General features: G+C 43.4%; 1 protein-coding gene across 1 annotated transcript in view; it reads left to right on the forward strand.

The window, feature by feature from the left end:
* Positions 1–1,685: 1,685 nt before the first annotated feature.
* HCRTR2 (hypocretin receptor 2) overlaps positions 1,686–15,422 on the forward strand; it is a 31,499-nt gene continuing 17,762 nt past the window's right edge. The window contains exon 1 of the mRNA XM_066640821.1: positions 1,686–1,914. Coding sequence (XP_066496918.1) covers positions 1,686–1,914 — 229 coding nt within the window. The remainder of the gene's footprint in view (positions 1,915–15,422) is intronic.

Raw genomic sequence — 15,422 nt, forward strand, 5'->3', positions numbered from 1 at the left:
CCCCACTGGATCAGGCCATAGGCCCATCTAGTCCAGCTTCCTGTATCTCACAGCGGCCCACCAAATGCCCCAGGGAGCACACCAGATAACAAGAGACCTCATCCTGGTGCCCTCCCCTACATCTGGCATTCTGACTTAACCCATTCCTAAAATCAGGAGGTTGCGCATACACATCATGGCTTGTATCCCATAATGGATTTTTCCTCCAGAAACTCGTCCAATCCCCTTTTAAAGGCGTCTAGGCTAGACGCCAGCACCACATCCTGTGGCAAGGAGTTCCACAGACCGACCACGCGCTGAGTAAAGAAATATTTTCTTTTGTCTGTCCTAACCCGCCCAACACTCAATTTTAATGGATGTCCCCTGGTTCTGGTATTATGTGAGAGTGTAAAGAGCATCTCCCTATCCACTCTGTCCATCCCCTGCATAATTTTGTATGTCTCAATCATGTCCCCCCTCAAGCGTCTCTTTTCTAGGCTGAAGAGGCCCAAATGCCGTAGCCTTTCCTCATAAGGAAGGTGCCCCAGCCCCGTAATCATCTTAGTCGCTCTCTTTTGCACCTTTTCCATTTCCACTATGTCTTTTTTGAGATGCGGCGACCAGAACTGGACACAATACTCCAGGTGTGGCCTTACCATCGATTTGTACAACGGCATTATAATACTAACCGTTTTGTTCTCAATACCCTTCCTAATGATCCCAAGCATAGAATTGGCCTTCTTCACTGCCACCGCACATTGGGTCGACACTTTCATCGACCTGTCCACCACCACCCCAAGATCTCTCTCCTGATCTGTCACAGACAGCTCAGAACCCATCAGCCTATATCTAAAGTTTTGATTTTTTGCCCCAATGTGCATGACTTTACACTTACTGACATTGAAGCGCATCTGCCATTTTGCTGCCCATTCTGCCAGTCTGGAGAGATCCTTCTGGAGCTCCTCACAATCACTTCTGGTCTTTACCACTTGGAAAAGTTTGGTGTCGTCTGCAAACTTAGCCACTTCACTGCTCAACCCTGTCTCCAGGTCATTTATGAAGAGGTTGAAAAGCACCGGTCCCAGGAAAGATCCTTGGGGCACACCGCTTTTCACCTCTCTCCATTGTGAAAATTGCCCATTGACACCCACTCTCTGTTTCCTGGCCTCCAACCAGTTCTCAATCCACGAGAGGACCTGTTTTGTCCATGAGAGGAAGCTGATTTGTTTTACTCAGCTCACTGTATTCAGTAAGACTTTGGCTGTAATTTTATCTACTCACTGGATACAAACACCCCCCCCCCCAAACACACAGGCACACCCTGCTATGAATCCTCACTTCATGACAGGTATAGGTGCTCCTGATAGCCTGTGTGTTTGTTCTGCTTGTAACTGCAAGAATGTGCTTTGCACACACTGTGGCTGAATGAAGAGCTGGTAAGCACGTGCTGCTTTTGGCTTCTGTATCACTGCAGCCTCTGAGTGTTTCTGCTCTCTTCTGGAGCTGCTGCATGTCTTGCCATTGGGAAATCCTAATGAAAGCTGGGAGAAGTTGCTGTTCACCTCGGCTGTTTCCCCATCACTTTCCAACCTCTCTCTGCTCTGCTGCACACTTGTTTCAGTACAAGCTACAAGTATACAGGGGAGGGCTTCAGGAAGACTTGAACTACTGGAAGGCTGGAATTTAGACCTGGAGTGTAACAGATTATGTCTGTCACCCGGCTGGAGGATGGCTTCCCATCTTGTAGGAATTGGTCTTCTAATAATGAGCTGAATGGAACTCAAGAGCCTTTTGGGAACCCCTCTGCAGACTATGATGATGAGGAATTTTTGCAGTTCCTTTGGAGAGAATATTTGCATCCCAAACAATATGAGTGGGTTCTGATTGCTGGATATATTATTGTGTTTTTTGTGGCTCTCATTGGAATCATTCTGGGTAAGTACGAAAGTATATTTGCCTGCTTGTTATATGCCTACGCATGTATTCTTTATCAACATGGGTTACATACAGATAGGTTGTGCCATTTAAACAATAGCACAACCTAAATGTAATGTTGGAATTTGTCAACATGATTTTTTTCCCCCATTAGTGCAGAAGGTTAGATTGTAGCATCATATTATTATTAATGTGAATCTGTTCATTTCTGTTAATTCCAAGGATTTTGATACCTGAAATACTTGCTTATGCTCTGCTGCTTTGTTATAAATTCGTATTGCAGAAGCTTGTTTTGCCATAAATTAATTTATACCCTGATCATAATCATATTTACTTGAGTGTAAGTTGCACTGATTTCCCTGCAACTCCCAAGTTAAGTATTCTAGGAATACAACATTACAAAGTATGTTCATAGATAGCAAATAGGTAAAAGGCAAAGGACACCCAGATCTTAAATATATTAAATAGAAATAAACCATAATGGTTTCAACAATGCTTTGAGTGATGAGTTGTTTTAAGTAACAAAGTAATGGGTTATTTGGTCGCTATCCATTAAGGAGAGGTGCTGAAATCTTCTGGTTCCATTCATAGAATTCAGATTGAGAGTTTTCCCTGAGGTTCCATTCACGGGATTAGAATTCTGAATGACTCTTTCTAGCTTCATTCATAGTGCCAGAATGTGAAATGAAATTGTGAATGACAATTTACCCTTGCAGAGCTGACATCTGCCTCTCACAAAGCTTTATATCAATGGTCCTCATAGACTCTGATCTTTATATTCTTTCAGATAAGCTGAGCCAAATTGGCAGAGCTTAAATGTAAAATATAAATTGATGGGTTTTACTAGTAGCCATGTACCAGCTGTAATTTACTGAAGTTATTTACAGTGATATAAAACAGGTGATAGAAATCTCTGGCTCTAATATCTCCAATATTCTACTCATTGTATACATATGGTTATTGTGATTTGAGGAAGGGAAAAATATATGTTAAACATCATGCAACTGCATGTAAGATGGAACATAATACCCTCACCAAAATTTAACCTTTTCATAATTTTCCTGCTTTGGATATGAAGAATGAGTAAGCACGTTAGTTTAAGTAGGATTGTTCTTTGGCCAGAGCACAGGGAAATGGGAAGATGGGGTACTTAAGAGAAATGACATGGATAATTTGAGAAGGGATTCAAACATTGGGTGAATTGAACGAGCTGATTTAGGAATATGACTGATCCACACCTGAACCATTATTTTGGGGGATAGCATCTGAAAAGTTAGACCCACCGGGTGATTATGGATAAAGTTATAGAACTACCGGTAATTGACAAATTAAAAAAAATGTCACTTGGGCTGGAAAACATTTACTCAAGGGCTCTTAAACATTTAAATGTGAAATAATTGTCTTCTGAGTAAAAGATGAGGTTTATCATTTGAAACATCCCCATTACTAGAAGTTTGCTGATCTGATGCTATTTTTAAAAAGGAATTACTATTTAAAAAAACACAATGATATAAGTGCAATCCTCAAAACAAGCAAATGGTTCATCCTACCTGTAACAAAATCTTTTCCACTTTCAACCATGTTCTCCACTCCACATGTCTTTGGGACTACATATGCCAACAGGAATTGACAGTAAGTTAAAAAGCAACTTACACAAACCTAACATGAGATGTATAATTTATTTCTTTAAATCCTGCTTTCCCCCTTCTACGTAGAGGTGTTCTAAGTGGCTAATGGCAGAATTCTATATAGGTGTGCTGCCGCTGGAACTAGAATTTCAATGGTATAACATGTTTTCCAATGTTGCTATAGGTGCTCCAGAAGCATGTGGAGCTTGAGGCAACCAGGTTATTAAGGAATAAAAGCAGCACCTGATGGAGAGTTTGGTGGGTAATAGAAGGAGGAAAGCTTGAGGAAGGAAAGAGAGAGACTGGACTGAACTGGACTGAGGAACTAATGGCTGATTGACTACTGATGGACTGACTAAAGGACAGAAGGGTGAATGGACTTTGGAGACTGCTGTGTGGCTGCCACAAGTTTTACTGAGGACCAAGGTGTTGCTGTAGTGGCTGGAGAAGCTGCTGGCAGGAGAGGGGAGGAAGGAGGACCTCCGCAGGTTGAACAGGCAAGCTACCCTGGTGGTGGGGTTCAGCAGTGCTGCAGTGCAGAACTGGGGCCATTGTTAGGGAACAAAGGAAAACTAATTGCATGAACACAAAAGTAAGAGCATGAGAGTCTGTTTTCTGGATTCATTTTAAGACAGTTTCACAATGACTCCACAAGTCTAAATGCAGCATGAGATTAACACCTGCTTATCCTCCCTCCCATATATTACCAGTCTGATGGTTCTTCTTCCCCAGTAACCTTGTAAGAAATATCCCATAGGGCCAGCAGCTGCAGGTACCTCAAAAAGTGGGGATCCTGCAAGTCAACCAAGTTGCCAATCATTTTTACTAGCAGAGCCTGTCAAAGAGAAGGCTGTTCTTGCCACATCAGAGAGCAAAAGGCACAGCTTAGCAGGCCATTGGTCAGGAGACAGAACTTTTTGAGGGGGAGCCTAATGGCAAGTGACCAATCAGAAGATGGCAGTTCCTGGCAGTGCATAATAGATCTGGAAGTTGGACCCCCTAATTGTTGAGATCATGAAGTGGGTTTACACTTATCCTTTTTGCTTGCCCTTGTCACAAAGTAGAGCCATCCAGTCTGATCAATCATAAATCAACACAATCCAGACTGAAAACAGAAAACCCTGCAGAGCTGATAATTCAAGTGAGTCAAGTTATGTATCGTATATATGCATTATTTGATCAAGGAATTAAGTATGCAAAATACTTTCTAGAAGATATTTGCCCTTTTTAAAGATGGAGAACATAACACACAACTTGGAAGACAACATGCACAGCGATCTCTCTCTCTCTCTCTGTGCCCTTGCACTCTGCTGGTAACTTCCCAGAGGTATTTGGTCAGCGACTGGTGGAAACACAATGTTAGACTAGATGGAATTAGTAAATTGCTCAAGGCCACAAGCAAGCATATGTGGGGATCTAAACCCCCAAGCACCAAACTTTTATTGTTGAAAAACACTCTTTTTTCAATGGCAAACCAGTCAGTTTCTTATCCTGATCCAAATTCATATCTCTTTAGTTTATTCACACACATCCCATTTCATTTTCTAGCAGGATCTTCCCCAGTTAAGTTCCTCACTTCAGCTCTCTTTCAAGAAAGAAATAAAAAATCCAGATTCGGTATCCTGTCATGAGGGCCCAGGCCACCTCTGTGTCACCTTTTTCCCCACCCACATTAACACAGGCATTGGAGGTGAGTGAATGTGAGCATCCAGATTCAGGGATGCATTATTAAAGGTAGGCACTGTGGTTTAAAAAGTCCAACTGTCCAATCAATAGTCAGCCACCCAGCAATACCACTCAAGGTGGCTAATCTTTCCACTGCCTTTTCTCTACCCTTTCCACTGCTGCCTCATTGAAAACACAACTTCATTTGGCACTCTGAAGAAAACCCTGTGAGCCATATATATCTTTGCTGGATTCCAAGGTCTTGCAAGTGTGAAAAGATGAAAAAAATAAAAATAAACAGCAATGCCTTTGATCACTGTTGGCTGTGTTTTTCTTTTTGACCACTAGATGGTAGCATTGAAGACTCTGTGAGCTTGGTGACCATCTGCCATTTTAGATACATCCCTTTGTAACTGTGTTATATGTTCTTTTCCCAGACTAGAATTTTGAACTGTTACTTGTATGAGATTTAATGATATGGACCACTAGTCCTGGTCTGAAACCATATTTTTCTAAAAACATGTTTACGTAGACTAATATTCTCCAAAATCATTAGAGCACAAATTACGTTCCATTTGACATCGTGCTTCCTTCTGCACTGATTGATGAGGTAATATATGCATATATTTTGTAATGAAATTCTATTTCAGGAGTCAATTTATTTATTGCCCAGAATCTCAGATGCCCTTTTAATATGTTCTATGAATGATGTTGCACATTTGCCTTTTAATGGTCTGAATGCACAATGGAAATAGTAAAGAATGTGAACTGTATATCAAAACTGTGGGTGCCCCCCAGAGCTAGTGCTGGGCCAGTGCAAGGGCTGTAAGGCATCTTTGTGCTTCCTCAAGTGTTGGTTGGATCGGCTCAAGGACATGCACCAAATACAGCCCCTCCACCAACTCAGGTAGGTAGGTGTGCACTGGCTTCCCGAGGCCAGTGTAGGGGGTCTGGCGAGGGCAGCGGGAGGGCAGAATGGGGGTGTTTCGGGGTGGGTGCAGGATGGGCAGTGGGTGGACCTGTTGGTGGCCTGGGGCTGGGCGGGGGGGGGGTAGAGCTAGTGTACGGCACTTAGGTCAGATCCTAACCCAGGCAACCTGGTGAAGCACTGGGCTGCTCAGATCTGCTTCACCTCTTTAGGTGTCTCTAAATTTTGTCTCTCCTGCAAACCTGGCAGACTAGACCTTGCACTGTAAAGGTGCCAGAAAATGTCTGTTGATCCCACAGGCTAATCACAGCTTGCCTGGCCTTTAAAGGCTTGCTCTCCTAGCCAGTTTACCTGTCTGAGCAAGGGCAGGGAAGAATAGCGTGTAGGATTTTCTATCTCCTGGCTTCCCCCTGACCATGCCCTTGCCACTGGCCCCATTCTCATGCCCTGATCTACTTGTCTCAGTCTCCTCTGCCCTTGCCTGCCAGTGCTCACCCTTGCCTTGTCCCAGCATCTGATAACCCAGAGTAGATCCCTGCCAAGATTTAACAGGAAGGGATGTCAACAACAGGTGCAAGCCATGAAAACTGACAGGCATATTATGCTAATTTGAGTTCCTTTGATCAGCAGAGTCATTTTTCACAATATCAAAAAGTTAAATTATGAGTAATTATTTAATTCTCATTCAAAAACAGTCAAGTTTTTTTGTTTTTTTTCAATTTTCCCTTCGGAATTTCAAGTATGAAAATTGTGCTCCTACTGGATTAAAATCCATGAACAGTGGTTCTCAAATTGATGGGTCGCAACCCACCAGTTCGTGTAAAGGTCCCCCCTCCCTTTAAGGGTCAGAGGAAGGGGAGAGGCAGGGAAGCAATTCCCAGGATCACACCTGTATGGGCGGGGGGGGGGGAGTGGGGTGCCTGTGACTTACTTTATGAAGACAGGGCTGCAGGAGGTGCGGGAGCCCTGTGCAGCCCTCTGCAGGGCTCCCTGAGCCTTGGAAAGTTCTGAGAAAGCGGGCGCAAAGCAGTTCCGTTTTGCAGGAGGTGCTGCGCACACCCACTTTCTCTGAATGTTCCAAGGCTCGGGGAGGGCTGCGCAGGGCTCCCTACACCTCCTGCAGCCTGCTGCAGCCCTGTCTTCATAAAGTCACAAGCACCCCCCTCGCCTCCCCTAGGCTCCCCCCCCCGCAAGAGCTTACTGAGGGAGTAAAGCTCCCTCAAAGTTTGAGACCCATTGCAGTAGGCAGTTGGAGACCTTTTCTCAGCAAAATCCTCTGTAGATCAGAGCTCGCTTTGGTTTAGGTTGAAGTGTCAGCCGTGGGAGATCCATTCTCTATGATAGTCCGTAAGGGAGCACTTGGGAGATGGACCACAAGAGAGGGCACAGACTGGACCAGGGGTGTCAAACATAAGGCCCAGGGGCTGGATATGGTTCACAGAAGCTTTTTATCTGGCCCTCGGACTCTCAGTTGCTGAACAATGCTGAGGTGTCATAGCTGAAAGGGTGACCTGCATGATAATTGGGCTCTCCCCTATCTTGAAATATTATCAAGATGTATATATTCTCTTCCGTCATTTGCAGCTAATGAGTTCCTACCTGAGAACAGTGCTTATTTTTAGTTTTGTTTAATGACATCGCTTCCTGCCTAATGACATCACTTCCGGCCATCAGCAAGCATCAAGATTGCTATCCAGCCTGCTGTATGAAATGAGTTTGACACCCCTGAACTAGACCATCCACAGCAGCATTGTGTTCACTGGCTCATAAAGGTTGGAAACCACTGGAATAGAGGAAACTCCTAGGAATGTAGGAAGCTGCTCTATAATGAGGCAAGCCATTGGTTTATCTAGCCTCAGTAGTTGGCAACCTTCAGTCTCGAAAGACTATGGTATCGCGCTCTGAAAGGTGGTTCTGGAACAGCGTCTAGTGTGGCTGAAAAGGTGCCCAAATCCCGGTCCGCGGGCCACTTGTGGCCTGCTGCAGGTTCCGATTCGGCCCCCAGGGGTCCCCCCATCTCCTGTGGGCACTCAGCCCTCACCCCAGCTCGCACTGGCTCGCTGCACAAGCTCTGTGCCTTGCTTTCCCTCGCTGCCGCTGAGCTCAGTGGCAGTGAAGGAAAGATGAGCCCAGTGGGCGCGCAGGGCCTTTTATAGTGGGAAGGTAATGTGAGAAATATATTTCCGTCTCTAATATATTCATTTATGTAAATTTATTTAAATTTGAAATGTAAATAAATGCTTTTTTTCCTGGCCCCCGACACAGTGTCAGAGAGATGATGTGGCCCCCCTACCAAAAAGTTTGAGCACCCCTGATCTGGTCCAGCATTGTTAACACTGATTGGGAGTGGCTTCCAGATGGGTTGCAGCAGGTGGTGGGGGGGGGAGAGTCTTGCCCAGCCTTACCTGGAGAAACCAGGGATTGAACGTGATGCCCTCTCCATGCATGGCAGGTGCTCTACCACTGAGCTACAGGTCTTCTTTAAAGAAAATAGAGACAAGAGAAAGCTTATGCTAGCATCTGTTGCTACAGTATTGCTTATGAGAATGACCCAGGCCGAATACAATACCCACAGGTGGTTGCTGTAACGATAATCAATTAAAGCTGCCAATCTACTGTGGGTGCTGTATTTTCTCTCTCGATGGGCTCCCTTTGTACTTCTAATTGAAACCTTCCCATTTCAATATTCCAGGCAAATAAAATTCATGGCCTCTGATTTTCCATCAAGATAATTAGTAATGATGCAGAAGGCTTGCTTTGATCTTCTTAAAATGAAAGTCAAAAGGGTGGGACAGAAGAGCGTGTAAGGCTGCAATCCTAACCTCACTTTCCTGCGAGTAAGTCCCATTGAACACAATAGACCTGGTTAGGATTGTGCCCTTAGAAAAATAACTGTCTGCATGCTCCTGACCTGTCACAGAGCTCTCCTGTGCTGTACTTCCTGGAGATTACTTCTGATGACACAGCTGCTGGTTCTTTAGCTGGACTTGGCATTATTCTTAATATTAATTAACAGCATTTCTATACTGCTTTTCAGTGAAAAGTTCACAAAGCGGTTTACAGAGAAAATCAAACAACTAATGATGCTCACGAGATCCACAGCATTTCTGTGGCACTGAGAATACACTTCAACTAGACTTTGGGTCATCAATTCATCTTTTCTCTCTTTTTGTCATTTTCTGACATGATCACTCTGATGTAAGGACTTACCACACACAGTAGCATAGCTAAGGGAGTGCAGGGGTAGCAGTCGCACAGGGCAACAAGCTTTAGGGGGGCAACAAGCTGCGATTGACACCAGTGGCCAAAATTGTGAAAAAAATTTAGTATGTATGAATAATACCATCATGTTATATATCATTGGAAAGGTAATTTAATGCAGAATGCAATGCAACAAACCTCATTGGAATATCTGTATTCTATCAAAAGTTATGGCCAATTAACCAGAAAATGAAAACACAACTGCATTATGGAACAGAAAGTGGATTTTCTTAACTCAAAACTGGCCTATGAGACTGATTGTTCTGAAAGCCAGTTGAGATGTTATTATGATACAGCATGGAACCAAAAAGGTGTTAATATGAGTCAGCTCTCATTTCCATGTATCATAATACAGTTACCCTGCTAACTGGGTAAAGAGGCACTTTTTCAAGTGATACTCCTCTTATATTTAACAGAGGGAGAATAACTGTCCCTCTTCAGCCCAGCACAATGTCTCTAACCAATAAGGGGCACACTTTTAGTTTACTTAATTAAATTTTATTTTCTTGTGGGGGAGGCACAAAATCTTCTATAACCCTAGGTAACAGGTAGATGCATTAGCTATGCCACTGACGGGGGGTGGTGGCAGATCAAGTGGGTGGCGAGCTTCTGGGTAGAGGAGGCAAGTTTTTTCCCCAGTTTTCACTTTTTTAAAAGTCCAAGTGTGATGTCACTTCTGGCTGTGTCATCACTTCCAGGGCATCATTTTGAACTTGGCACCGGGCTACACGATCATTAGCTATGCCTCTGACCACACATTCCCATCATTAGCACGTGAACGGAAAGAGGTAGTGTATTCTCTTCCTCTTCCAATCATACTTGTTCCTCACAGTGGATACTAACAAATTATAGCACTTAGGAAACAGGATGCAATGCCCTCATGGTGAAGCAAGCCACAAGGTACAATAGCCTATAATTTGTATTCTGCACTGTGTTTTATTGATGTGGTGAGAGAGGAGATCCTCACGCAGCCTTGCTATTCTGTCTTATCTGTAACACCAATTGCTATCCTGTCTTCTTATACAGATGTGGTGAATCACCATTAACACTGTGAAGACACATGCATGCGCCTCTCTCTCTCTCTCTCTCTCTCTCTCTCTCTCTCTCTCTCTCCATCAAGATTTACAGTTCTCATAAAATTATTCTTGAGGAGACTCTGCCAGTGTGCTTTTATGATCTTTGTTAAACTGGATCTTGATTCTTTCAACATTTTGGAAAGTAAGATCTGTTATGTCTGTAGTCCCTGTTGACTTCTAACTTAGCTGTGGTTGGAATACATCATGTTTTCAATCAGCACATATCAAAATGATTCACTTCCTTTCTCACTGGAATGCACTTTGTTGTTTAGATTTGTTTTTTACCTTGTTTAAATATAATTCAGCCAGCTCTTGGCAGGGAGATAGCTGTGGATGGCTTTTATTCCATCAGGAGTTAAAGAAAGGAGGATGTATTGAACACTGTCTTATAACCTTTTTTTGAGGTTCTTGCTCATGTTGTTTTCCTGAAATTAAATGCCTTGGCAGAAGTATATAAAAGCAGGGAATAAATGCAATAAGCACAGGCTTATTGATGACTATCCCATGGGTCTAAACCAGGGGTGTCCAAAGTTTTTGGCAGGAGGGCCACATTGTCTCTCTGACACTGTATTAGGGGCCAGGGGGGAAAAAGAATTAATTTACATTTCAAATTTGAATAATTTACATTATACATAAATGAATATATTAAAGATGAACTTGTATGAATGAATGAAGGTCTTCCAATAGCTCAAGGCCTATAAAAGGCTTTGCACAAAGCAAGGCTGGCCTTTCCTTTGCTGCTGCTAGGGCATCACAGATGTGAAACAGCAAGCAGTGGAGGAAGCCCTTGTCCCACAGCTCATGCGAGAGGTCAAACAGTCACCCTCACGCTGAGAGCATTTGCATCAGGCCAGTGCAGGCTCCAACAAATCTCCAGAGCGCCAGAGGCTCATTGGAGACTGGGGTCTCCCTGAGGGCCACATTGAGAGGCCTCGAGGGCCGCATGTGGCCCCAGGGCCGGGGTTTGGGCACCCCTGGTCTAAACCAATGGTTCCCAAAGTGGAGAGTGGTAGAATTACTTGGGGGGGAGCTACGAGACAAGGGGCAGCATGGGGTGCTGAAGATGGTGGGGATATCTCGCCATGCAGGCAATTGGCAGTCCAAGTTTCTGCCTCTGCATAGTACTGAAATATGGTGGAAACTGTCAGAATTATGAGTAAGTAATACCAGGGCTAGGGTGGTGTAGTGGTTTGGGAGGTGGACTTAGACCTGGAAGATCCAGGTTCAAATTTCCCCTCAGCCACTAAGCTTTCTTAAGGTGAACTTGGGCCAGTTACTCTCTCTCAGCCTCACCTACCTCACAGGGTTGTTGTGAGTGCAAAAGGAGGGGAGCAGCTGTGTATACTACCTTGAGCTTTTTGGAGAAAGGGTGGTATAAAAATGTGAAAAATAAATAAATAAAATAAATACACCAACAGAGCTCAGACGAGTATATCATGTTTTGAGAAACTGTCATCACCGTGTGTGTTTTTGTATTTTTGACATTGAATAGAAATGGCAGAAGCAGCAAAATCAAAAAAGAAATTTATACAATATTGTTGGGAATATCTGAAGTATGGATTTATACCAATACCAGCAGTAAATGAGGTTCTGAGTCCTGTTTTCATAAGTCACCACATGATATAATTAAGATGATTCCTCTCAGCAGCAATTCAATCCAAAGATGCAGAGATGAAATGACTAATGATGCAGAAGATACATTTTATAGCATACGAAGGACAACATAATTTGCATTACTGCTGGATGAGTCAACATTGCCAGGCATTGAATCTTTGCTTCTGGCTTAAGTGTACTTTATAAAAGACAACAGTTTGACTCAAAGGTTGCTACTTGCAAGGCAACTAAGAACGGATACTATATAAAGGGGATTCAGTATTTTGTGCTGTTGAGATGTTCTTCAAAGACAGGGAATTCCGCTTACTACCATACTTGCTTGTGAAGCTGATGGAATAACATCAATGACTGGTCTCTACCATGGGTGTGCGGCTTACTTGAAAAAAAGTAGTGCCAAATGTCTTTACCATACTCTGTGTCATTTGTTGTCAACATCAGACAGCAACAAACCTCAGTGATCGCCTACACAGGTCATTACACACTGTCATTACTGAAGTGAATAAAATTATGCTCCTATGCTCTTTTGAGCTGAGAACATTTAAGGCTACAATCCTATTCATTTTTACCAGGGAGGAATCCCATTGACTGCAATGAGACTTACTTCTAAGTTGACATGCATAGGATTGAGCTCTAAGATTTTGAGTATTTGCTGTTTCATACTGAAGTTCATTGGCTATCCAATGGCCCCCGTGTGAAATGCTTTTATGACCTTTTTGTTTAGGACTTTTTCTGAAGTCACAAACGCTTTGTTCTGTGATGAGCTCAAAGAAATCAGGCACGACATTGCTTGTTTATCAGAACTATTTGCAAAGTTAAATGAAATGGATTTGTAGTTACAAGGAAATGAAGTGAATTTAATGAAGGCCAAATTGGCCAGCCCTACATTACTTCAAAGTTAATTCTATTCAGGTGAAATATAGGGTGTTGCAAGCTACATCAATTTCTGAACTAGAAAAGAATCCCAGTCCCTGTGGTGCTAGTCATGTGAGGATCACCTCTGCCCGGCTTCCCAACCCATGAGATGGGGGCTTCCACCATTGGGTGACCTGCAAGGGGAGGTGGGATTTGGCCAGCATTTGCAGCCTAACTCAGCATCCATTCTGCCTGCACTCTGGATTCCTGCCCACCCTCCTGTGGTTATGGTTTGGGACTATTTGGTCACCATTATGTGCTGGGTAGAACCTTTTCCTGCCTACCTGATTGGCCTTTGGCAGGCAATTTTTTGCATAGCTCAGGTTGTACATGGGTTGAGTGTGGTTGTTTCTCTCTCTCTCTCTCTCCCTCTCTCTCTCCTTTTCTTTTACATGCCTTGGTCACTGTTGTGCAGGTTACTGCAGGCATAAAGGCTGAAGTTAGCACTTGATGTGCACCCAGAGATCAGCAAAGGAGGAACCCAATTTCCACATCAGTGGCTTGCTTGCATAAGGGTTTGGTGGGGTATCCCCTGGCCTGGATGATAGAGGCTTCCTCAAAGGCTTCTCAACTCAGGGCTGGCTTGTGCAGTACAGCTGCCTCTGCCCTTTCTGGGGTTGACAATGATGTGTGCTGTCCTGGATGGGAGCACAGCTGAGAGTCAGGATGGGAATACCCAGTCTGGGGGTTAGGCAATCAACTGCCACCCCTTCCATTTAATCAACCCCTACTCTTACAGACAATCCATTTGTTTCCAGCTGTCCTTGTGTTGATAAAAATGGCCCATCTCATCCATATCACTGTCTCACATGTTCATTGGGGAGTACATGGGCAACAGTAGGATACAAGCTAATGCTCTCCAACTTTTTTGTGATCATTTGAATATGTTGCATGAAGATAAGTCTAGAGATTTGAGGTTCTTCTTTCAGTAGAAATTCCAGATTGGGTGATAAATTTATTTTCAGATTCTGAGGAAGTTGGGGTGGTGGAAGAAGAGCTAAGTGAGCTACAAAATGTCACTGAGCAAAAGCAAAAACAATAATACCAAGAGTTTTGGTTACAGAAGGAAATTTCTGATCGCTATCCTGCATTATGGACAGTGGTTAAAAAACTCCTTGTTGCATTTCCAATATCATGTTTGGTAGAATGTGGTTTTAGTGTGGTCACCCAACTTCTCTCCAAGCAAAGAAATTGACTCCAATTATGAAACATGGTGATTTAAGTCTCCTGCTAAGTGACTTTAAACCAGACATTGGGAAAGTGGTACCATGTCTTCAAGCTCACCAATTGGATTAAGAATTTACTGAACAGTGAAGTCGTTACTAAATGTGGTATCCTAGATTCTTGCCAGATGATGATCAGACTTTAAAAATCTGGTATCACCGTATCAAGTTTCAAAATCAAAAGTCTTCATTGGATTTTGAATAAATGTGCCATCAATTGTTACCATTTTGAAAGTTATTGTTATATAATAAAAGTTGTCTTCCTTAATGGGTCACGCAAACTGCTATCCTGAATAATGCTTGGGGCGCTGTGGATGAACGTATGGGTGGTTGTCTGAAAAATGTTTGGGAATCCCTGTCACAACACTGGGCAGTGCTGTCATGCATGCAACGTTATCGAGCACTCATCCGCCTGGAAGCAGTGGAGCAGTAGCTAGGTGGTGTGGGCCACACTGGATGATAAGTACAGGGGGGTGACACCACTACTGGTCAAAATGTTTTAAATCTTGGTATTTTTGAACATTACCATCAAGTTATATATCATTTGATATGTAATTTCATGCAGAATGCTATGAAACAAAGCATGTTGAAACATCTCTATTCTATCAAAAGTTATAGCCTAAAAACTAAAAGGGGAGGGGTGATGGTGCATCATTATGCCCACTGCCTGGGGCACTGCCGTGTCTACTGTATGGAAGGAGGTCCATCATAGGGGTGCCACGCTGGCTTCCCACACTGCCTGGGAATTCAAATATTTGCAGCAGAGGTATATTGTTTTTATTAAGGCAGATTCATCATCAGTAGACATCGCCCTCAGGCAAGTGACATGCCTCTGGCAATATGGAGTGTGGGGAAAGGGTAATCGGGATGTTTTCTGGTATGTCACAAATATATGGTTTATGTGGTGAAAACCCAGTCATAAGGCCTGCTCTTAGAGTTATCTGCTTTTGTACTGGAAAAGACTTGGCCAGAGACAAAACACTATCATCCACTAAGAAGGAAGCCAAGCAGAATGGGGATGCATTTCAGTTTCCGTCCAAGGATTGACTGACACATTGTGGCAAAAGGAATGAACTGCAGCCACTTGGAACCATATTTTCCAAGTCATAAAATGGTACATTAGTAGTTTTAGGTGTCGACCCAATGAAAGTGTCGACCCAATGTGCGGCGGCAGTGAAGAAGGCCAATTCTATGCTTGGGA

The sequence above is a fragment of the Tiliqua scincoides genome, chromosome 1, assembly GCF_035046505.1.
Source record: "Tiliqua scincoides isolate rTilSci1 chromosome 1, rTilSci1.hap2, whole genome shotgun sequence".
In the NCBI taxonomy this organism is placed as follows: Eukaryota; Metazoa; Chordata; class Lepidosauria; order Squamata; family Scincidae; genus Tiliqua; species Tiliqua scincoides.